At 59.1% G+C, this 24,293-nt stretch overlaps 1 protein-coding gene across 3 annotated transcripts; it reads left to right on the top strand.

Moving 5' to 3' along the window:
* PIAS4 (protein inhibitor of activated STAT 4) lies at positions 1-24,293 on the top strand. 3 transcript variants are annotated; one of them, XM_072721764.1, is made up of 11 exons: positions 1-19; positions 5,635-6,061; positions 17,113-17,197; positions 18,024-18,065; positions 18,390-18,480; positions 18,584-18,712; positions 18,814-18,919; positions 20,734-20,807; positions 20,900-21,060; positions 23,444-23,574; positions 23,746-24,288. In XM_072721764.1, the coding sequence occupies exons 2-11, from the start codon at positions 5,638-5,640 to the stop codon at positions 24,018-24,020; spliced, it is 1,518 nt and encodes a 505-aa protein (XP_072577865.1). In that variant the 5' UTR covers positions 1-19; positions 5,635-5,637; the 3' UTR covers positions 24,021-24,288. The 3 variants fall into 3 exon arrangements, with proteins under 3 accessions (XP_072577865.1, XP_072577862.1, XP_072577864.1); XM_072721761.1 differs by lacking the exon at positions 1-19 and adding an exon at positions 242-678 and having other exon boundaries at positions 23,746-24,293; XM_072721763.1 differs by lacking the exon at positions 1-19 and adding an exon at positions 3,237-3,352.

Here is a 24,293-nt window from a genome sequence, read left to right as displayed (position 1 = left end):
GGCGGCGCCGATTCCAAAGGTTGCAGCGGGCGGGGAGGCGGGACCCGCGCGAGGGTCGCCCGCGGGGGCGGGGCAGCGCGAGCCGCGGGCAGCGGGCGGGGGGAGGTCCTCGCTGCCCGGCCCTGGGCCAGCCCGGGGGCGCCGCGCCGGGACCCGGATGTGAGCGCGCGGGGCGCCGGGCCGGCCGGGGCTGCACCGGGCCGCGCGGACGGGCTCCCCGCTGCACGCGCCGGAGGCCGCTGCGCCGGAGCCCCGGCCCCTCCCCCGACGCCGCCGGGCGTCCGGGCGCGCACCTGGCCGGCGGCCCAGCGCGGGGGCCGCGCACCTGGCTGCATTGTTATCCCTGCCAGACCCACCGCCCGCCCCCACCTGTGCGGGACGCGTATCCCTTTAAGTAGCCAGACGCCGCCAGGGGTGGGCGTGGTCGCCGCGAGGGAGGTGTGGGGGGGGCAGCGTCGGGCCGTCCTGATTGGCCCGGGGCCCGGGCGGCGGTCGCACGCGCCTGCGCGCTGCAGGGCAGCGCGCGCCGGGGAGGGGGCAGGAGGGCGCGCGGTGCTAATTGGCCGCCGCTGCGGCCCCGCCCGCGAGTGGCGGGCGGTCACGTGACGCGACGGCTGGGGGCTCCCGGCGCGGGGGACGCTGGTGGCCAAGATGGCGGCGGAGCTGGTGGAGGCCAAAGTGAGTGAGCGGCGGCGGCGCCGGCCCGGGCGGGCGGGAGAAGGGGCGGGGGCCGGGCGGCGGGCGGAGGTCTGCGCCTTCCGCCCGGGGCCCCGCGGCGCGGCCCGCTCGCGGTTCGCCGCCCGGCCCCCTCGCCCGCCCCTGGCCCTGGCGCGCCGGGTGCGGGCGGGGGGCGGGGAGGCCGGGGGCGGGGCCCCCCAAACCTTACCCCAGCCTCCGCGCTGGGGGTTGGTTCCCGGGCGTGAGGCGGGGTCGCCCCCCCACCCGCCCGAGGGGTTGGGGGCGAGTCTCCCGGAGCCTGGGCACAGGGCCGCGCCTCCCGGTCAGCCTGACGGGCTGGGCTGCTCGTCCCCTCCGCGCCCCGAGCCGGGGTCCTGCTCTTTGGCCTGGGGGAGCGTGTTCGCCTCGCCGCCCCCCGTGGCAGCGAGGGTCGGCCCCTGGGTCTCAGCCTCCCTGCCCAGCAGGCCGGCCGGGCTTGGCGACTCCCTGCTCAGAAGGGCCCCGTGCCCCTTGTGCCGCCGCTTCCCGCGCCCAGGGGGACGGGCCGGGGTCCCGCAGCACCCCCAGACGCCGCGTCCGCTTGGGGGTTTGTACCCCGGGCTGGAGGTCGCCCCCCTGCTTCGGCTCCCGCGTTGGTCCCGGAGCCCCGCCCCCCTCCCGACACCGTCTCGCTCGCCCTCGGAATGGGCACCGGGTCTCTCGAGTTTGCTCTCCCGCCTGGGATGGAGCCCTGCCCCTGTTCCCTGTTCAGAGCCTTCCTTCCTGCCCGTCTCCTCGGTCTTGGGTCCTGGGCTCTGCCTTGCTCCCCGTTTTTACTCTCGGGACAGCGTTTGTGAGATTTTGGACTCTGCTCCTGGGGTCTCTCAACTCCACGCTAACAGAATTAGACCCTGTGCCGGCTGTTTCCTTTATACTCCCGAGTGCGTCTACGCAGCTCCCCCAGAACCTACTTTAGATCCCTTTATACGCCCCAACTCTGGCTTCTGAGGCTGCCTCTTCCTTTCTGCTGGTTTCTTGTGTTGGTTCATGGAGAGTCCCCACCCTCTCTCTTTAGTGCTTCTGATGCTTCTGTCTCATGCTCCATTTTGGGGTTCAGGTTCCACATCCCATAGAGGCCATTCCTTTTCCAGGGATGTACTGTCTTCCAGGTACCTCCAGAGCCCTTGCCCCACACTACAGTGGGGTTGTTCCCTTCCTCCCTGAGAAGTTTACTCCAGGCCTTTGGTGGCTGGGAGGTGGGAGACCGGACCTTTGCTGGACAGAGGCTCCGCCTTTTCCCCTCCCACTGGTCTTCCCTCCCCAGGTCCTGACCTGTAAATGTTTTCTTTCTCCTGTTCCTCTCTCTCCCTCCATCTCCCTTCTCTTCCTGCGGAGATCTGAAATGCAGTTCCCTTCCCCCTGGAGCGTCCCCCTCCATGCCTGTACTACACTCTGCTCTTCTGTAGGGTTTTGAGAAATTGGGACTTGCCCTGGAGATGTGGAAGTCTGAACTCTGCATGCCCAAGGTAGCAGCCAGTGGGCTTGAGGACCCCCGGAGCCCTCAAATAAAGCCATCCCATAGGGTTGTGACTCTGGGTGCACCCCACCCCCCACCCGGTCCCAGTCCCAGCCAGACGGTAGGGACTGAATTCTTTTATACCATCCAGGGCCTTGAAATATGATCTCATGAACTCTACTTGACCCTCCGGTGGCTGGGGCCCCCACCCCAATTAAATCAAGTTGACCCTTTTTTCAAGTTCTCTAGAACGAGAGCCTCTGTTCAGTGACACAGCTCGCTCCGAGCCTCGGGCGCCTTTCTTTAGTCTGTGGCTGCCACTGTGGAGTGTCTTGGCTGTCGTTGAAGTGTTCTCTTCTTTTAGGTGCTTACCTAGCCTTTTGTAGTAACAGGGGCTGGAGATTTTGTCTTTTGGAGTTCAAATCAGGCTGGTCCTCGGGGAGAATGACAGGGGCTTGTTGGTAAACTTGGAAATCCGCCTTTGCCTGAGGCCCCTGAGAGGGCTTGGGGAGAAGAGGCAGTCTGGGAACCCCTTGAGATGGGAGCATTTTGCACAGATCTCCCATTTCCTGGCGATAAGGACCTTAACTTTCCGCCACATTCAGAGGAACCTATACCCGAGATGGGTTAAGTTAAGCGCGGCAGCTCTATCCAGGCTGATGTTTTTCCACATAGCTCCAAACAAGCCCAGAGTTGAGACTGTGGAAGCCGTGGGGGCCTGGTGCTGTTTATAAACACAGATCTGAGGGGCAGGCGGGTAGGATGAAGCCATGGCAGGAAGTGATTTGCAAAGTGCTTGGGGCTTCTTCCTGAATGTTTGTGCCCCTCTCACACTGTCCCCCCTCCCAGTGTCAAGGGCAGGCTCCTTGGTGGTGGCAGCTGCTGAGAAATCCGAGTCGTGAACATATGGCAGCTTGAGGGATGTGCCCCAGGATGCTTGTGCGGCAGCTCCGGATGTCCAACCTGGTGAAAGGGCTGGGCCTTGGCGGGGGCAGGGTGCTCCCAGGGGCGGGGTGATGGTAGAAGATGTGTTGTGGTCAGACTCGGCACACCGAGCCCACCTGCCTTTAGCTCCGTGGAGGGCACTCAGCTTCCACATGACGTCTCCTCTCCCCTCCAAGGCCTTGGGCCTCTTCCAGAAGAAACATCTTGTCTGCAAGCCTATTTTCTCTGCTCAAGGTAGGAAGTCAGGCCAAGGAAGGTGAAGTCTTTGTGTTTTTGTAAGCATTCTGGGCTCTCTGAGAGCCTACAGATTGCTTAGGTCCCAAGGCAGGAGGTGTGCTGGGATGTGAGGGGTCCCCAGGCCCCCAGATAGCTGGGTGGGAGTGGAAGGAAGTGCCCTTGGGACTCCGATGGCTCCTGCCACTGACACGCGGGGAGGCTCTGTGCCAGCCACGTCTTTAACGGGGCCTCGGTTTTCTAACCTGCCTGGTGGGCGTGGACCCTTGTGAGATTCGTGGCCGCAAAGAGCTCTTGTGCTTGGTGTGTGGCGGATGCTCCACGTCTGTAGTGTGGGAATAGGAGGAAGGCCCTGCAGTGGGAAAAGGCTCCCCCTTGAGATTTTGCAGGCAGGATGGGCAGCCCCACACGTATGTATCTGTCATTTTGTGCCTTGACAGCCTCTCTGCTGTCAGCAGGAACCTGGTGGACGGCTGCCGAAATCTTAGAGGGCTCACATCTTGCATGGGTAGATGAGGTGCCCAAAGTGCAGAGGAGCCTGACAGAGGACCTGGGGTTGCCTAGGAACCCAGGGCTCCTGAGTCCTGGTGCTGCCCTCAGACTACACGCCTCACCCTTCAACAGCCAGGAAACGGGAAACACCAGAGCTTTCTGGCAGTGAGACGGCTACGTAAACACCCTGGCAGGGTTCCCACCCACCTCTGACTGTCAGACTCTCAAGTTGAATTTAAGGGCTTTATTGGTTTCCTTGGGTGCTGTCCTGCCCTGTGCCCGCCAGCTTCCCATATACACCCTCATCACTTGTACCTGTTTTCCCCATTCCCTTGGAAGTTTCTTTTTCCCCACCACATTTCATTCATCGCAGGCCAGCTTTGGGGCTCAGTGTGGGTGGCCCTGAAACCCTGCCGGCCTATCCATCCTTCAAGGATACTTTGCTTATGTAGCATATTGCGGAGTGTCAGTCCCCTTGGCGTCCCAGAGTCTCCCCGAAGCCAAGCTATGGTCAGGCCGCCCCAAAGAAAACATCGGCGTTAGCTGAGCTCTCGTGTTTGGTTTGATTTAGTCGGAGGGACCCTGCCAGGTAGTAGGTGCCAGACTCTGCTAGTCCTCTTTCATCACTTTGCCACAGCTCACAGCTCCGTGGCTGCTGTATTCCCAAAGCCTTCTCCTCAGACCCGTGGTTCTAAATGGGCCGAAACTGTTCCCAGGGCACACTTGGCAGTGTCTGGGGGACCTTTGTCATTATCACCACGGGAGCTTGGGGAGAGCTCCTGGCATCGAGTGGGTGGAGGTCAGGGATGCTGCTGAGTACCCAACAGTGCCCAGGATAGCCCCGCCCCAGAGAACAATCCAGTCCCAACGTCCACAGGGTCGAGGCAGAGAAGGCCTTCTGGAATGATCAGCAGATGTTTGATGTTCACCAGTGCTCAGCCCCATGTGGACACCCCTAGTGCAATAGAGAGAAATTACCCCTGGCTTTGGAGTCAGGCCTAGGTTTGAATCTTGGCTGTCATGTGGAGCTCCCCCCAGCCCAGCAGGATTGTTATAAGAATCAGCGTTGAGTATATGATCACATGTGCAGCTCCGTTCCTGGCGAGTGGTATTAAGTCGTGGCTACCATACTCCAGACTGAAGGGAAAATGTGTTTGGCCAACGTTGATTTTCTCTGCTTTCCGTATGTTACCTCATCTGGTCCTTCCCACATCCCAACGAAGTGGGTTCTGTCATCCTGACGAAGAGACTGAGGGTCACAGAGGCCATTAGTGTTCTTGGCTAGGGAGTGGCTGAGGCTGGCTGTTTACCGGTAAAGCAAGATTCCCAGTTCCTGCCCTGGGGATGCTTTCAGGCTTGAAGATGGGAAAAGAGAACTTAAAATAGCAGGCAGCGGTGTGTGTTGGGGGGGCGGTCAGAAGCTTTTGCTGCGTTGGCAATGCTGAGGAAGGTTTGAGGAGGAAGAGGTGGAGGGGAGCAGGGTTAAGCTGGGAGGGGGCATCATAGGGAAGGGTGAGCGGGCAGCATGAGCGAGGGCATGGAAGTGGGACTGAGCCTGGGCTGGTGGGCCTGGTGCCTATGCCTCCTCCTCCTCCTGGGCTCCTGCTCCTGCCCACCAGAGTGAAGGGGGCCTGGGGGGAGGGCCAGGCAGCACCTGATGGGCTCTCCTTTCGCTGTCCCCCCCCCGTTTAGGGCCCAGGTGGCTCCACGAAGCCCCTTGCCCCATTGGCAGTCCCCGAATCTGGCTGTGTCTCCTCTGAGCGTGTGTATCTGTGGTTGCTCTTCCCCAGAACATGGTGATGAGTTTCCGAGTCTCCGATCTTCAGATGCTCCTGGGTTTTGTTGGCCGGAGTAAGAGCGGACTTAAACACGAACTTGTCACCCGGGCCCTCCAGCTGGTCCAGTTTGACTGTAGCCCCGAGCTGTTCAAGAAAATCAAGGAGCTGTACGAAACACGCTACGCCAAGAAGAGCTCAGAGCCTGTCCCCCAGCCCCACCGGCCCCTGGACCCCCTGACCATGCACTCAACCTACGATCGGGCTGGCACGGTGCCCAGGACTCCCCTCTCGGGCCCCAACATTGACTACCCTGTGCTCTATGGGAAGTACTTGAATGGACTTGGACGCTTGCCCACCAAGACCCTCAAGCCGGAAGTGCGTCTGGTGAAGCTTCCCTTCTTTAACATGCTGGATGAATTGCTGAAGCCTACAGAGCTGGGTGAGTCTGCCACCACCTAGGGGTGGGGAGCCCCGACCTGCACTCTCGCAGTGCCTCTGGCCAGCCACAGTCACTGACCCAGAGTGTCTCCTGGGAAGCAGTGAGGGCCAAGGGGTGGGGGTGGGAGGGCTTTCCTTCCCAGGAAGCACAAGAGCCTCCTCTGGATCTGTCAGCGACCTGGTGAGTCGTCTCATGAGTACCCTGAATCTCAGTAGCTTAGCACCACAGGCACTCATCTGCTCTCAGCTCGTGAGGGTTGGAACTTGGGAGTGACTTAGTGGAGTGGTCCTGATACACGGTCACTCGTCAGGTCTCATCTGAAGACCCGACTAGGGCTGGGAGCCACCCACTCCCATGCTTGCTGGCAGGTCTTGGTTTCTTGCTGGCTGTCAGCTAGAGACCCCACTTCTTGCCATGTGGGTTCCATAGACTGCTTGAGCGTCGTCACAGCGTGGAATGATGGCTTGCTTCCTTTGGAACCAGTGATGGAGTGGGAGAGTTAGTGTGCGCACTTGAGAGTGAATGTAGAACAGGGAGAAGCCAGAAGCAGCTAGAAGTCGTCTCCATGACCTCAGCTTGGAAGTGGCCTAACTGCCACACTCTATCAGTCACACAGAACAGCTCTATGTTGTGGGCCAGGCCTGGACCATCGGAGGGAGGCATCTCTGGGGGCCACTGGGGATGCTGGCTTGTGTGCTCTAACTCCCTGTGGCAGAGGGGCTGGAAGTTGGATCTGATCTCCCTTCCTCCTGCAAAAGGCTTGTTTCCTGTTAGGCGGCCTTCGGAGCAACCTTGGCCAGTGGGGTACAGGCTGGTCACCATGGCCTAGCTGGTTAGGGAATGGCTAGCTGTGCTCCCAAGAGGTGGGACACCGCCAGGAGTGGAGGAGACAATGCCAGGGCCCTGTGGTTCCTGTCTGCCACAGAGAAATTCTTTGACTCCCAAGGTTGATGGTGTACTGCACATGGATGGGCCCCTGGTCTTTCTTTGGCATCCGTGGTAGTGGTGGGGTGGGTGGGCGTCAGCCTGGCCTCAGCCTCATGTGCTCCCACCAGCCACAGCTGCCTGCGCCTCCAGGGCTCCAGATAGCAAGTCTAGTAAGAGGGCTTCTTGGCCCCCCCTTGGATTTGACGGGGTCCCTGTGTGGTCCTGGAGACCCCTTTCGTCATCATTCCTGTCTTTCTTGTCTTCTTTGCCTTGAGAACCTGTCAGATGGATGCCCATGGAAGCCCTCCCTGGGGACGCCCACCCTGGGGACACGGCAGGGAGCAAGCAGAGCACCCCACCCTCATGAAGGTTCCCTCCGGCAGTCCTGGAGGTGCCCCGAGCATGTGTCAGCACCGTGGGTCCTGCTGTCTCCCTGTAGCCCCTCATCCCCATCTCCCTTTCAACCTCCCACGTCTTTGCCGAGACCCCGCTGCACACCAGCCTCTGGCCCTGGTTGTGAGTTGGTTTTCTCTGTAACGTGGCAGAGGTCACAGCCCCTCCGTGCCCCCACCCACCGGGCTCTCTGCCGTGTGGTTCATTCCCTCCCTCCCTGCTGACCCAGCATCCTGTCTTGCTCAGCCAAGGGGCCCCTCTCTGCACGGAGAGCTCCACGCCAGCCACATGCCAGCCAGCCCACTCTGTCCAGCCCTAGCTGGGGGGCAGTGGGAGGGATGCGGCTGCCTCCCTTCCTCCTTCCTGTAGCTCTGGAGCTTTGTGAGGCTGGACGAGGGGGCTGTGGTTCTGGGTGAGGCTGTAGGAGGTGGCGGGAGGAGTTGCTGGTCATCCAGGCTCTGGAGTCCCAAGGCCCCATTTCGGCTCGAGGCTCTGATCTCTCCTGCCTTCTCTCTGCAGTGTTTGTCACCAGCCCCCAAGTGGGGAGTAAGTTGCCCTAGCGGCACCTGTCCTAAACTTAATGCGGCAGCATTGGAGAACCTGAGTTTCTCCAGGACAGCCTCACTCCTCCCCCGATCCCAGCCTCCACACTCTGCTCCTCCCCACTCCCCTCTGTACATGTTGGAACCCATTCACCCCTACCCCCAGGGGTTCTCAGGCAGGCTCTGGGGGCCTTGGGACTGGCTGGCTCTGAAGGTCAGGCTGACAGTTCAGGTTTCTAAGGACTCGGGGATGCTGTTCATGATAGGGAGGCTGGGTTTTCACCGGGAAGCAGTTAAGTCAGGCTCAGCACTGGGCGGGGGACAGAGGTGACTTTGAACTCAAGGGCCAGCGGTCTCCCTCCCCTGCCTGGACTATGGGCTTCCTTCCTGCATGGCCCGCTCCCACTCCCGCCCCACAATGCATCACTTTGCCCTGAGCCCCTGGGGACCCCAGTCACCTGATCTCCGGGAGAGTCGGCTCCCCTGTCTACACCAGGAATTACTCTGCTGGCGGCTCAGAACAAAGAGGCTGACCCCGCCCTGCCCTGGCTTCCACCCACTCCCCTGCCCCAGTCCTGAACATACTCCTTCCCTGGAACCCCCATCCTCAGGAACCCCCCAGCAGCTGCCAGGTTCCTAGGGAGAGTCCTCAATGAGCACAGACCTGGCCCTGAAGCAGTCCGGTCCCCTCTGTTCCAGGACCAGTGATTTTGTCCACCCACTTCTCAACCTGGGTCCCTCCCTTTGGTGACTTCTGCAGCGCTGGCATTGCCCAAGAGCCACTTCATGAGGCTCAAGCTCAGCCAGCTTCCCCTTCCCCCTCGCTCCTGACCATGACCTGCTGACCAGAATGAGGTCCAAACACTCTAGTCTGTTTCCCCGGAAGAGCCGCCAGCCAGCTCCAGCTTCGGGATGGAGACCGCGCCGGGTGCAGAGGAGACATAAATCACAGGGAGTGGAATGTTTGGGTTGGGGGAGGGGAGGAGAATAATGGAGCTGGAAGGACCTTAGGAGACAGATGATCTTTCTGGATGGTGGCTGGCACCTAGAAAGGTCGGGAGACCGGTGCAAGGTCACACGGCATCCAGAGGAAGGGGCTCTGGGGCCACGTGCTCAACCATCTTACCGTCTTCCCATCTTCCCAACTCTGACCCCTCCCTGAGTCATAGTGCCTTGTACCCCTGTGGGGAGGTACCCATTTTGAACCATGTAGAGGTTCTGGACCTCAGGCCTCCTGTTAGCTGAGAGAGCTTGGGTCTTCTACCCATCCCAGCCAGGGGAGGGGCACTTGCTTCTTGACCACAGCAGGACCCAAGTGGGGCCAGGGAACATTGTCCTGGTCGTGCCACTGCAGCTGGGGGCTTACTGGGCACCTGATAGCCTAAAGGTAGATGGCAGTGGAAGACTGGGAAGGCCCAGACCTCCGTCAGGGTGCATGGCAGAAAGGAGAGGCCGTCATGAGACTTGTGGGTGGAAGGAAGGAAACACGTTGATCTCGTGCAGTGCTGCTCCGGGAGGCTCCTCAGCAACCCGTGGCCAGCATCTCTGGCTGTGGGGCTGTGTCCTTGCTGCTGAGCATTGAAGGAGCCACCCTATGTTGTGACAACTCTCAAGTGTCCCTGGTTCTCTGCGGTATCCCTAGGGGTAGCCAACACCAATGCTGGTGGAGGACCACTGGTCCAGCACCCACCTGTTGTGCAGGTCACACGTGTATCCCTCATCTAGCCTCAGGCCTTTGGGTTGGTATTGCCCAAGCCCAGAGGAGGTGTGGGGTTCCTGGCCTGGTGTGTTTTGCTGGGAAGCTGCACTAAAGGTGCATAAGTGGTGCCAGGAGAGGAATGCTCTGGTTGGGGAGTGCAGGCTTTGTATGGGGCAGTCAGGGCCAGGAGCCCTTTGTTACGTATATGTGGGGAGGTGGCAGTCAGGAGGCTTCCTGGAGGAGACCACCTTCCAGACCTGAGAGGTGGGTAGCCATTAGCCTGACAGAGAGGAAGGAGGAGGGGAGTGTGTTCCAGGCCCAGGCCTGGCAGTAAACGAGGGCTCTGGGACGGAAGTCATCGTGACTAGAGCGGAGTGTGGCGTGGGAGGAGAGAGGGAGGGAGAGGCTGGAGAACACAAGGTGGGCAGGCCACGGGGAGAGTGGTGACCAGCGAGACTGTACTGAGGGCTTTGGCGTCCTGGAAAGTCTGGTGAGCTTTTCCAGGTCTCGTTTCCTGGGGTCCTCTCTGAGGTGGGTGTTAACCCCCGGGGTGCACAGAGGCAGAGCGGCCTATGTGCCGTATAGCAGCCAGCCGGGGTGCACACGAAGGCCCATGCTCTCTCCCTGGGTCCTCAGGTCCATCCTGTGCCCTGAGAGCCTGGGTGGTCATGTGGCATCCCAGGTCTGGTCTCCTAGCTCCAGAGGCCGGCGGGCCAACCTACTAGGCTAACAGGGCACCCCCAACAGCCCAGCTGCCCAGCTGCCTCCTTGGCTTCTTCCCTACACATCACCAGTCTCCCCAGAAGCCAGAGGAAACTTCCTCTGTTTTTTGAGGAAAAAACTTCCTCTGTTCAAAACATACGTGACCACTATTTCTGCCTGGTTTCTTTCCTGCCTTCGTCTCCTCTCCCTTCCCGTTGCCCACTGTGCTCCATCCAGGCATACAGGCCTCACTGTTCCTCTAAAACACTAGGCCCAGAGTTGCCCCAGGGCTTTTGCGTGTGCTGTACCTTGTCTGTCACACTTTCCCAGATGCCACATGGCCCTTGCCTCCCCTGCCACCTACCCTGAAGCTCACCTTCCTTTCCTGCTTACCTTCCCTCACCACCTTGTCCTCCCCTGTGGCCTTGCCGCCAGCCCTGATGTGGCTTATTTGATTGTAGGTATTCTTCTTTAATACCTGGGCCCGGAAAGGGTTCATCCCGTCACTGCATCCATGGTGTAGAGCAGAGCAGGAGGCGCCCAGTCCAGGACCTGAGAAGCAGCCCAGGGGCTGCAGTTAGAATCACCATGAACTGGCATTCTCTGGCTCTGCTTCAGCGTGTGACCCTGCCCCATCCCCATAATCTCACAAGTAGCAAGTCAAGAGCCTGTCAGCTGGATGGAGGAGTTGGGGTATGAGCCCAGAGCCCCTGACCCAGGGCTTGTGCCTCCTGGCTCCCTACCGTTGGCAAGGGCCCCTGCACCCAGCCCGGGGCACCTGTTTTCCCATCTCTTCCCCCAGCGCCACCCTAGCACCATCTGTACTGCCTACACTGTCTCTCAGACCTTGACTTCTCCATCTGGGGAGCTGGGGCCAGAGTTTGAGACCATGTGTGGGTCTGGGGGCATTGGTCTGGAGGACGAGCCTTGATCCCGGATCTCAGGCCCCAGGGTGCAGGAGGCTACAGGCCAGTGGGAGGGAGACCAGGTCTGTCCCAACTGATTTGAGATCTTTTTCTTTGCTTCTGTTTTTTTAAAGATTTTATTTATTTATTCATGAGAGACACAGAGAGAGTGAGCCAGAGACACGGGCAGAGGAAGAAACAGGTTCCATGCAGGGAACCTGACGTGGGATTCGATCCCAGGTTTCCAGGATCACACCCTGGGTCGAGGACGGCACTAAACTGCTGAGCCACCTGGGCTGCCCGCTTTTGCTTCTTATTGAAACTTTTGTCAAAAGTGTGTGTGTGTTGTATGAAACAGAGTCAGGCCCCTGTTGGAGGTTTGGGCTTGTCCTTGCCACTCTTGTTTGCATGTGTGATCCTCTGAAATGGTGACAATGTCCTAACTACTGTTTTATCTACCCCCCCCCCCCCCCCCAATATCAGGAGTGGCCGCTCAGGTCACTAAGCATTGTTTGCTGGTCGTGGTTTGTATGGGCCTGGCAGCCAGAGTAGAGACAGTCGTGCTGGGGTTCTCTGTTAGTGTCTTGGATTGAACCAGAAGCTGGTTCTCTGAGGATCTGGGAGCAGGGGGTTCCCTTCCTTTAGTTTCTGGGGGGCTCTGAGGCCTGGGACGGACACCTCATTCTAGTCCACACACCACCTGGCAGGGCCCCCCATGGCTTTGCAGCAGCCTGTGTGACACAGCAGAGGTACTTTTGGGTTGATTTCGTGTTCATGATCCAAAGACGCTGAGAAGTTGTTATTCTCAGGAGGTAAGAGTTTTAAAATCGTGCAGGCAAGGAGACATGGGGAGTTACCAGGATTGCAGGGGGGCTGGGGGGCTTGCAGTTTCTAAATAAAAGTGCTTGGGGAAGGCTGTCATTCTGGCAGTGTTTGAGTAGACTTCAGAGACATCAGCCATCTAAGTAGTTGGGGGAGGAATGTTCTGGAAGAGGGGATGTCCAATACAAAGGCCCCAAGGCAGGTTGTCCTTAGCATGTGAGGAGCATGAGGTGGCGGCCAGGATGGCTGCCATGGGATCAAGGCCACTGGGGGTGGGGACAGCATCCCTCGAGTGGCAGGCGGTGAGCTTGGGGGAACCAGGGGGCCAGCGAGGGTTCTGCGTACTGAACAGAGGGGTGGGAGTGGTGGGGAAGGGACCTTGCTACTGTGTTTTTAAATTGGAGCCAACTGGGAATGGATGCGGGAGTGGGGGCGGTTGGGGGTGCCAAGAATCGTGGATGCTGCCCATGGCTCAGCCCTGAATAGCTGAGAGGGTGGAGCTGCCACTGGCAGTGGATGATGGAGGCCTGGGTTTGGGGGCCCCCCACCCCCTACCTCTGTAGGGCATGCTGTTTTGCAGCTGAGGTGACAGCTTGCCTCCCACTGGCCACTTGGCTTCCTGAGAGAGCAATTAGCTACCTGGGGCCAGTGGTGCAGCAGAAGATCCAAATGTCACCGCAGGGACATCATCTAGAAGTGGGAGCCCTGGGGACACCTGGATGGCTCGGCGATTTAGTGCCTGCCTTCAGCCCAGGGCATGATCCGGGGGTCCCGGGATCAAGTCCCACGTCCGCCTCCCTGCATGGAGCCTGCTTCTCCTTCTGCCTGTGTCTCTCATGAATAAATAAAATCTTAAAAAAAAATAGAAGTGGGAGCCCTGGAGGGGACCCCGGACTCCTGGCCTCCCATGATAGAACTCAAGTGCCTTCCTTGTTTCTGGGGACAGCTCGCTGGCCAGTGGGTGGGGTTGAGGGTGGTACTCTTGGCTTCACTCAGCTGTATGTGAGCACCCCTGCATTGCCCCACCCCGTCAGAAATAATTGCCCCTTGGTTTTCTGAGCAGGTCTGGGCATGTCTGCAGGTGGATTTTGTGCATTCCCACTCCCCAGTTAGATGGCCCTCCTCAGGGGCTCTAACCAGGACTCTGCAGGGACTGACCAGGCCCTCAATAAACAAGCATGCAGCTCTCTGCCCTGAGAAATGGGTCCCGTGTACAGAAGGCATCCAGGGTTGGGTGGGGATAGTGTGCCCCAGACAGGGCTCAGGTATGAACCCTGGGTGGTCTGGCTTCTGACCCTGAGCTGGTTTTAAATCCAAATTGTGTGTGCTTTTTATTTTTATTTATTGTTTTTATTTTTTAAAAAATATTTATTCATGAGAGTGGCAGAGAGGCAGAGACACAGGCAGAGGGAGAAGCAGGCTCCCTGTGGGGAGCCCGATGCGGAACTCGATCCCAGGACCCTGGGGTCACGCCCTGAGCCGAAGGCAGATGCCCAACTGCTGAGCCACCGGGCGTCCCTGTGTCTGCTTTTTAAATAGGTTACCTGCTGCTGTGGTTTAGAATTCAGAAGGTTCTGGAGCAAGAGTTGGCCGATTAGGGCTGGGGGCCAACTTCATTGGCTGCCTCTTCTACTAAACCAAGCTGTATTGACACACAGCAATGCCCATTTGTCCGTTTACTGTCTCTGATGGCTTTTGTGGTAGAAGGCAGAGTGGGGACGTTGAGGCAGAAACCACGTAGCTCACTAAAAACCAAAACTATTTACACTCCAGCCCTTTATGGGAACAGCATGTACAGCTCTGCTGGAAGGGGTTTACGGTACAAAGAAAGCTGGCACCGTGCCTTTCCTAGTCACTCCGAGGGGGTGACCGTGGCCGGTTCTCACAGAGCCCCCAGCCCCGAGATGGCTGTCGCACAGATGAGCAGACATGCACTTGCGCTGACCCTTCTCTCTGCCGGTGACCAGAGTCTGCGTGTGATGCACACCTGCCCGCACCACCTGCTGTCACCTGAAGAAAACATCTTGGAAGCTACTCTGTATCAGAGTGTGAAGAGCTTCTGGATTCTTCGCTGTGTCGGGGTCACATAGTCTGCCTCTGTCTGCCATTCTGGAGCACATCTTCACCAGACCAGATCGGCGGGCACTTAGGTCGTCAGTCATCGGATGGGAACCGTTCCGAGTGCTGGCTGCCCGCGGGCCTCGCCCATCCGTGATGTGTGAGCACGCCTGCAGTTGGGCTTCTAAGAACAGGCGGGCCGCTGTGTCCCACGCTGTGTGTTGGTGTGGGCAGATGGAGTGAGATGGCCTGCCCTCCAGGCTTCTGTTCCTGCCAGCCATGTCTCATCCAGTCTTGTGATCAGGTGGCTTTCTGGTGTCATTGGTTAGGTTTTTTAAGATTTTATTTTTGAATCATCTCTACACCCAACGTGGGGCTTGAACTCACAACCCCCACCCAGGATTGAGTCGTACGCTTCCCTGACTGAGCCAGTCAGGTACCCCTATTCAGCATAGATGTCAGTATTTTTAAGTTGAGGCGTAATTTATGTACGGAGTCCTGCTAAGTGAGTGTACCCCAGGAACCCAAACACCGGCAAACGGAACATACCCGTTATGTAAAACCCCTCACCCCCCTGCCCATCCCTCGCCTCCCACACTCCCAGAGGCAGCCCTCATTCCGGTTCCTGTCACTGTGGGTTAGCTGCGCCCGTTGTGGACGTGGCCTAGCACATGTGCAGCGGGTACTTCTGGGCATCTGCTGACTGTGGCTCGGCACCCTGACTTTTAGATATGTCTGGGTGCTTGTCTAGGTCATCAGTTTTATTTTACTGTGTGAACCTACCATTGCTTGTTTATCTGTTTTTCCATTGGCAGGCATTCAGCAGTTTCCAGTTTAGGTCTCTTCAGGAATAAGATTGCCATGAGTGTCCTCGTGCAAGTGTTTGTGTAGACCTATTTCCATTTATATGGGGGACAGATACCTAAAAGTGGGGTTTCTGAGTTACTGGGTAGGTACATGTTTGACTTTGTTAGTAATTGTCATACAGTTTTCCAGAGGGGTTGTGCCTATAGCAGAGAATCCTGCTCATTCCGCATCCCTGTCAGCACTTGGAGTTGTTGCTCTTTCCGTTTTAGCCATGCTAGAGGATGTATAGGGGTTTTAGACCAATGTTGCATTCCTGAGCTAAATCCCAAGGGCCTGGATATTTGCTGATGTTTTCTAAAGGATTTTTGTGACAGTGTTCATGAGAAATGTTTATAATTTTCCTTTCTTGATATCGTTTTGTCAGGTTCTAGAATCAGGGTCATGTCAGCCTTGTAAAGTGAGTTAACAATTCTTTATTTTTTGAAAGTTCATAAATGTTTACATGGTTTCATAAAAACTTAATAGAACTCACCAATTGGATCTGTGATTTTCTTGGCAGAAAAGTTTTTATTTTTATTTATTATTATTATTTTTAAAAGATTTTATTTATTCATGAGAGACACAGAGAGAGAGGCAGAGACACAGGCAGAGGGAGAAGCAGGCTCCATGCCGGGAGCCCGTTGGGTCTCCAGGATCAGGCCCTGGGCTGAAGGTGGCGCTAAACCGCTGAGCCACCTGGGCTGCCCAGAAAAGTATTTAATTTTGAGTTTGGTTTCTTTAACTGGTAAAGGGCTTCTCAAACTTCCTTTATCTTTTGTTGCTAGTTTTGGTCATTTGGATCTTTGGAAGAGTCTGTCCATTTCATCTGAGTTTTCAGATTTATTGCCATAAAGTTATTACATTCCAGTATTAAACCAAAAGACTGTGGGATCTGTACTACTGTCCACCTTTCGTGTTTCTGACAGTGTGTATGTTTACGATCCTTTTTTATTGCTCATTCTAGCTAGTTTATCAAAGAACTCTGGCTTGATTTTCTCTGTTGCTGACTTTATTTATTTATTTATTTTTATTTGTTTGTTTGTTTATTTATTTATTTATTTATTTATGATAGTCACACACAGAGAGAGAGAGGCAGAGACACAGGCAGCGGGAGAAGCAGGCTCCATGCACCGGGAGCCCGACATGGGACTCGATCCCGGGTCTCCAGGATCACGCCCTGGGCCAAAGGCAGGCACTAAACTGCTGCGCCACCCAGGGATCCCTCTTGCTGACTTTCTATTTTTATCTTTAACTTCTTTCCCGTTAATGACTTCATTCTTAATTTGCTCTTCTTTTTTTAGTTTTTTGTGGGAGAAATGCAAGTTATTCATTCAAAACCTTTTTCTGTGTTTTTTAACAGAAGCGTTTAAAGCTATGATTTTGCCTCTAATGACTGTGTTAGCTGCTTCCCCCAAGTTTTGGAGCACTGTATACTCTCATTCATTTCAGAGACTTTCTGATCACCCCAGGGGTTCTCGATGCAGTTATAACTAAGAGTGGAGAGTCAGCTTGTCACCACCATGGTCTCCATATGCTGGCAGATATTCCTCTACTTCTGCACCCAGTGGGTGCTTTGGGATGGCTGGTGTGGCTCTGTATGGTGTTCCCTGCTGCCCTCATGCCTCCCGCTGTGAGCTGGGCTGTTCCGTGACTCTTGTTTTGTGCACTTGGGAGATTCACTGTTTCACTCCTATCTCTACCACCATCGGCCGTGGATGACCGAGGCAGGACCTCTGACCCGCGGATACCTGGAACAGCCATACAAGGTGCGGCTAGAGTTGTTGCTGGCATCTTACAGGCTCCGGGTGAATCAGCTGGCCCAAGGGCATGCAGGCTGTCCCACTGCATCCTGTTGACCCAGCAGGCTCCTTTCCCTGAGCCCAGGGCTTCTCTGTCTTCCTTAGAGATACCTGAACCCCAGAGAGCCATGAAGGCTGCTGCTTCCCAAGGCCCTTCCAGGGTTGGGGGTGTTCCCTGAATCGGAGGCACTTCGTCCTTAGAGGTCTTGCTTCCATCCCACAGGCCCAGCTGCCTGAGTGAGGCTCAACCTCCTGTTCCTAGCTTCCCAGTCTAAGGAGGGGCTGGCCCGTGGAAGTGGATGTGGCTGGCTTCTGTACCGGGGACCAGAGGCAACCCTGACACTGCGTTTATCTTTAGTTCCACAGAATAATGAGAAGCTTCAAGAGAGCCCATGTATCTTTGCATTGACGCCAAGGCAAGTGGAGCTGATCCGGAACTCCAGGTGCGCTGCTCCCTGCACCCCTGCTGGCCTCCGTGGCAGGCAGTAGACTGCACGGTCTCGGGCCATCTAGAGGGCTGGGCTAGGGAGCCTTCAGTAGACCTGCTGTAGACCCTGTGCTCCGCAGGAGGGAAGCGGAAGCCCTGCCCTCTGTGCTCAGCACCTGCCATTTGTCCTGGGCGTTGTGCTCAGTCTGCGTGCTCTTACCATTTTTGATCTGCAGCCCCCAGAGGTGGGCTGGTGTACCCTCCCCTTCAGTGGGGCTCCCCTTGGCACTGTTGGTTTTGGAGCTGGGTCACTCTTTGGAGTGGGGTGCCCCGGGGATGCTGAGGGGCTGAGCAGCATCCCGGCCCGCTCCTCCCCCCACCCCACACTGGACGGTAGGAGTCCCCTTTGTTGTGAGAACCACACCTGTCCCCAGGCACTGCCTGGGGTCCAGCAGGGTCAGGATCGCCCTGATGAGGACACTGAGCCCTAACAGTTGAGGGACAGAGGCCATTGTCAGTCCTGCTGTCTGAGGCCCTTCAATCTCCAGCTGAGACTGGAATCATGACTGGAGCAGCCATTTGTTGGCCCACTTGGCACATGCCAGGCCTGAGTCCACCAACTGACTTAATATATCCCATGGACACCCCCCCATATGTACAAAGAGAGGAGGTCATTTGCCCAAGTAACCAGTGAGTAAACAGGAGCGAATGTTGTAGTCAACAGCCATTGACCTTCGGCTGCCAGGGAAGGTAGCAGGTGAAGGGACCAGCCTGGCGGGCCGAGTACTCTCCTGCCTCACTGACTCCTCTTCTTCTCCCCTCTGATTTCTCGGCACACACAGAGAACTGCAGCCTGGGATCAAGGCCGTGCAGGTCGTCCTCAGGTAAGCCCAGGTGGGCCTGGACCACTGCTGGCCGTAGCCCCGTGTCTACCCCGGGTGCACCCCCGTCAGGCCCCTCTCCCTCCTGGCACCTTCTCTTGGGCTCCTCCCTGCTCGTCTTCGTCTTCTCTTCCTGCCATCTGTCCTTGCTTATGTCCAGGCTCACTCAGACCAGATCCGGAGCCCCGAGAGCCCCTTGTGCCATCCAGAACTGTGATCCGCCTGCCGGATGGGCTCTTCCACCCTGGCCCCGCACCCATCTGCCTCTCAGGACCGCCCCTCTGTCCAGAGCCCCTGCTGGCCTCACGGTCCACATTGTCATTGCAGAATTTGCTACTCAGACACCAGCGGCCCTCAGGAGGACCAGTACCCACCCAACATCGCCGTGAAGGTCAACCACAGCTACTGCTCAGTCCCGGTGAGTGGGCCCCCAGGCAGCCCCGGACCTCCTGTGCGGGATGGGGCAGAGAGCCTACAAGGGAACATCTTTCTGAGGTCTGAGCTCCCATGTCTGCTTCCAGGGCTACTACCCCTCCAATAAGCCTGGAGTGGAGCCCAAGAGGCCCTGCCGCCCCATCAACCTCACCCACCTCATGTACCTGTCCTCGGCCACCAACCGCATCACCGTGACCTGGGGGAACTACGGCAAGGTGAGTGGGGTGGGGGTGCTGCCCGACTGTCCCCCCCCCACCGCCGCCCTCCCACAGGCCCTGCCTGGGCCTGACTGCCCCTCCCCCACCTCTGCCCCCAGAGTTACTCCGTGGCCTTGTACTTGGTGCGGCAGCTGACCTCTTCGGAGCTGCTGCAGAGGTTGAAAACCATCGGGGTCAAGCATCCAGAGCTGTGCAAGGCACTTGGTGAGCTTGTGGGCTTGTGTCACCCCAGGAGGTGTGGGAGGAGGGGGGCTGGGCAGCAGAAGAGCCTGCGAGGAGGCCCTGAGGCAGGGCCGCGGGAGGCGGGCCCCCCAGCCCAGTGAGCTGGGGTGCTGAGAGGCAGGGGCCTGGGGTACAGGCGGCCAGGGCAGACCCGATTCACTGCTGCAGGTACGGGGCAGTGACGGAGACCAGACCGGCTGTGTTAAGGGGGCCGGGGGGACAGCAAGGGCTGAACGTGAACCACCAAGGACGGGCAGACAAAACCAGATCAGTTTCTCTCGTGTCCGTGTCCATGGTGGCTGTGTGACCTCGGGCGAGTCACTGGCCATCTCCGGGTGATGCCCTTTCTAACCAGATCTCACAGGCTGGGCTGAGAGACCTGGCAGGGTCTCCATCTGACCTCTGGGGACACTGGGCGCAAAGTGGCAGGGCTCCCGCCTGTACCCCACTCCAGCACCTCCCACTTCCCTCAAAGAGCTCTTTCTTCATAAGCGCCCCCCACCTGTCCATCTCCCTGTGGGGACAATGCCCGACTCGACCAGAGGGACAGGTGTTGGCCTGGGGGCAGGCAGGATTCAACCTCGGCCCACAAGGTGGGGCATGGAACTCTGGGAGGGGCAGGGGCCGCAGTGCTGTCGGGGGCAGTATGTATGGGATATGGGGTCCCTGCTTGACTCCAATGGTCCGGTTTCCTCTCTGAAGCCAGCCTCAGGCCAGGCCACTGGGTTTCTAGTTGCCGCAGGAAGTCCTGTAGTTGTCTCACCTGTAGCCCCAGCCTTCTGTGTCACGGGGAGGGGGCCTTGCTTCAAAAACTGATGCGTCTGTGTCATCATTGGCATTTCACCAGAGAGGCGAGTCCAGAGGTGGGAACTCACATAGAGATGTGAAGGGCTGATGTGGCCTTCGGGACAGCTGGGGAGTGGGGTGGGGATGTGCCAACCCTGTGGGGGGAGGAGGAGGGGCTGCAGGGGCTGCATGGAGGAAGGAGGGGCAGGTCTGCGGTCAGTCTGTCCTCTGGGCGTCTGTCGGCCGGTTTCCCATTCCCACTAAGAGCAGAACAAACGCAGACAGAACGAGCCTGAAAGGGTCCAGAGGGAGGGAGACCCTGCAACTCCTTGCGGGTCCACCCCACGGTTTGCTCTGCATGCGTTTTCTTCTAGTTTTTCCTCTAGTCTGTGTTCACAGTTGAGAAGGGGGCCTTGCATGTTGTTGCCAGCATTTTCCACGAGGCCTCTGGCTTCAGGCGCCGGTCAGCTTTTACTTAGTTGGGTGGACTTGGTCACGCAAGAAGCTGTGCTTGTGGGCTCGCTCGTGCCCTGCAGGGTTTGGGGTGTTCAGGACAGGAGCCTTGGTCGTCCTCGCCCCACATGTGGAGCAGAGCCGCCAGGACCGTTCCGGAGCGGGCCCGTCTCCCTTCTTCCTGAGTCAGGGATGGTTTGTGTGGGATACACAGTCGTGGTGGACGGCCCCGTGGGCTCCCATCTTTTTCCCAAGAGAGGCCTGGAGCTGTGGAAATGTGCAGCAGGGTGGGCTTGTTGGGACGGCCTGCCTCGTCGGCATGCCAGGTTGTCCGGAATAACCAGCCGCTGCCAGGACGCTTCCACAGGTGACCCTCGCAGCCCTGGCCCTGGCCCCAAGGTGTGCATCCCAGCCTCCTGGGAGGTGGATGTTGGGCTGCTCCAGGTGTGCACCGTCTTACCCTGGCGTCAGCGGGTGCTAGAAAATTTGCCTCTTGGCTCCGACCCCACAGACGTCTCTGTCCCTTGTGCTAACGATGGCCATCCCCTTCTCTGCAGTCAAAGAGAAGCTGCGTCTGGACCCCGACAGCGAGATTGCCACCACTGGCGTGCGGGTCTCCCTCATCTGCCCAGTGAGTCGGGGTATGCCCGCGGCGTGGGGCCTTCTAGGGTGAGCAGTGCGGGGCCGGGGGGCCGCTGACGCCACCCCCTTCCCTCCCCACAGCTGGTGAAGATGCGGCTGTCAGTGCCCTGCCGGGCGGAGACCTGCGCCCACCTGCAGTGCTTCGACGCCGTCTTCTACCTCCAGATGAACGAGAAGAAGCCCACCTGGATGTGCCCCGTGTGCGACAAACCGGCCCCCTACGACCAGCTCATCATCGACGGGTGAGGCTCTGGGTGGCCCTGCGTGCCCCCTGGGGCACCTGACTTTCTGGGGAGCCCTCCTTGGGGCAGGGAGCAGCAGGGGGCTCTTCCGGGCCTTGGCTACAAAGGTGGAGGGTGTTAGCTTAGGCGCCCTGGGCCCAGGAAGCCCACGGTGCTTGTGACCCCCTGGATCTGGAGCCTGCTCCCCCCCCCCCCCCCCCCCCCCCCCCCCCCGCGCTGAGCAGCAGCCCTGGGAAGCCTCAGCCTAATGGCCGCTGCACAAGCCAGAGAGCTGCTTCCCACACAACAGTTAGCCTGGCCTCCGTTCTACCCCCTGTGACGCCTGCCCAGGTGGCGCCAGTGTGCAGCTAGGCTGTCCCCGTGACCTAACCACCAGGTCCCCCCCACAGTGCCACGGAGTGGAGGGGGGACAAGGGGAAATAGGCCGTTCTCCCCAAAAGGGAATCTTTGCTCAGGTCTTAGGTTCCAGAAACTGAGCCCAGCACCTGACCGAGCAGCTCCTGCCAGGCGCCAGCCACACCCATGTCCTGTCCCCGGAGCTGGGGGAGGGGGGGAGGGAGAGGCCGTGGCCAGGCTGGGTCTGTGGCCACACGCTGCACCTGGCAGTCTGTGAGGGCCCAGACACATGTTGCGGGGGGTGTGCCTGTGGCCTCTGGGGGTTTGGCATGAATCCGTTCCCAAGTTCTGGTGCTTGTCTCTATTGGGTCACCACTCCTGGCTGTCGTCAAGCCATCCCCGCCCACTATGACGGGAGGTGGGCCTTGATCGTTCCCACCTTACAGATGAGGAGACTGAGGCTCAGAGGGGCCATCACCTGCCCCGGGCGTGCCCAGCTTACAGGTGGCCAGGCCAGCTCGGAGCCCAGGTCCCCTCCCTGGAGGGGCTGAGCTGCCGCGCCCCAGTGCCCCCACGCCGTCTAGCCTTGGGGTGGAGTGAGGAGGCCCCTGGGGCCGGGCACAAGGGCCAGGGCTGAATGGCTGCTCTGTTCCTGGCCTGGCAGCTGTGCGGCCCCGTGCCTGCCTCTCCCCCCACCCCCACAGGCCTAGAGCGGGTCACCCAGGCTCAAGTGGCGGCAGCTCCGACAGCTCCAGGGGCAGATGGGCCTGGGGTTTGGAGGTGTGGCTGTGCCTCACCCAGACCACAGTCCCAGCATCCCCCAGGGCCTGTGCATAGCCAGGGAGGCTTCCTGGAGGCAGGGTCCTTGATTCGTGCGTTTCCTGGAGGATTGGCTATTTTGTCCCACCCTTGTACCGGAGCTGGGTGATTCTGGGGGGGCCCATGAGGACTGTCCCAGAGTGCCTTCAGAGCATTCCCGGCTGGGCCTGGGGTGGGGCAGGAGGGCATGGGGAACTTCACCAGAAAGACCTACTGCTCTCACTTGGGCTTGGAGGAGGGGGAGGCACTGTGGACAGGGCCTTTCCGTGGGAGGTGTCCGTGGGGCCTGCCATAGACAGCAGAGTGGCCCTGGGGTGGCTGGTCTGTGAGTGTGATGAGGGAGGGCCCCAGGGTGTCCTGGAGCAGGAAAGGGCCTCCCTCCTGTGCAACTGCACCCGAGGTGCTTGGAGTCCCCAGGGGGCAGATGCAGCTTTGACGTGAAACAAGTGCCGGGGGTGGTGTGGTGCAGCGCTGCTGGGGCATGCGCGTGCCTTGTACCTGGCGTGGGCCCCCAGCTGCTGCATGTGGTGGGCGCTGCATACGCCTCATGGGCGGGGAGATGGAGGCTCCGTGGCCTGGAAGTGGCAGGGCCAGGAATGGACCCAAGAGGGGCTGCTTTCTGGCCTCGTTGGCTGCTTCGGGGAGCTTACCACCCCCCCAGGCCTGTTTGTCCATCTGTAAAGCGGGCCTGGCTGCCAGTACATCAGTGGCACGGCGTCCAGGGCCAGAGCACGTCCCCCTGGGCCTGGCTCGCTGTGGGTGCTGTCACATGTGCAGGGATGTAGCGGCCCCCTTCTACCTCCTGCCCAGCCCAGAGCCGCTCCAGGGGGCTGCGTGTTGCACGGCCCACCTGCCCACGCCTGGTGCCTCATCCGTAAACAGGGACAGCGCAGAATTAGGGTGGGAGGGTAGGGGGCCCAGACCAGCTTCCCTGGGCTCCTGCCGTGGATCAGAGGGCAGTCCCTGTGCCCCTTGCAGGGCGCTAACTGCGGGCATGCGGAGCCCCGCCCGAGCAGGCCCCTCGCTCAGAGCGGGGGGGGGGGGGGGGGGGGGGGGGGGGGAGGGGGCAGCTGAGCCGGCCCTCAGGGCACAGGCCCTGCTGGGTGTCGTCCTAGAACCGCCTCTGCAAAGGAGGGAGTGACTTACTTAGTGAGCTCCTCCGAGTCCAGGGGAGCGGGGTGGGGAGACAGTGGCCCTGCCGGCCCGAGTCAGCCCTTCGCCCCCCCAGGCTCCTCTCCAAGATCCTGAGTGAGTGCGAGGATGCCGACGAGATCGAGTACCTGGTGGACGGCTCGTGGTGCCCCATCCGCGCCGAGAAGGAGCGCAGCTGCAGCCCGCAGTGCCCCATCCTCGTGCTCGGTGAGTGGGCTCCTGAGGGAGGGGCAGACGGGACGCCCGCCATGTGCCGGGCCCTGTACGGGGCTCTGGGGACCCAGCGGCGATCGAGGAGGCGCAGGGGATGGCCCTGGGCCCCTGCGCCTCACTGGCTTCCGTGTCCCTGCTGCGAGCACCTCTCCCTGTTGCCCTCAGGCACCTCGGACGCCAACGGGCTCCTGTCCACCCCCAACGTCAATGGTGGTGGTGGTGGCGGCGGCGCGCTCGGGGGCGCTGGTGGAGGGGGCGGCGCGGTAGGCGGTGTTGAGAACGGGAAGCCAGGAGCCGACGTGGTGGACCTCACGCTGGACAGCTCGTCATCCTCAGAAGAGGAGGAAGAGGATGAGGAAGACGAGGAGGACGAGGATGAGGAGGGCCCCCGGCCCAAGCGACGCTGTCCCTTCCAGAAGGGCCTGGTGTCGGCCTGCTGACTGCTCGCCGCCGCCACCACCACCACCACCACCACCACCGGCTGGACACTCGACTTTCCTGGTGCTCACCCACGCGGATGGGGCGCAGGCGGGCCTCGGGGTACAGAGGGAGGAGTGATTTTTTTTCTTTTTATTGTTCATTTTGTTTTTCCACCCCTTTCCCTGGCTCCTGGCACCTGTACCTCTGGACTCTCCTATCGGAGGATTAAAAAAAAGTAAAATGACAAAAAAAAGTACAAAAAAAAAAAAAAAAGAAAATGAAAAAAAATCAAA

Source organism: Vulpes vulpes, chromosome 9, assembly GCF_048418805.1.
Source record: "Vulpes vulpes isolate BD-2025 chromosome 9, VulVul3, whole genome shotgun sequence".
In the NCBI taxonomy this organism is placed as follows: Eukaryota; Metazoa; Chordata; class Mammalia; order Carnivora; family Canidae; genus Vulpes; species Vulpes vulpes.
Note: the sequence above shows the minus strand (reverse complement) of the source record. Positions and strands in the feature narration are given on the sequence as shown.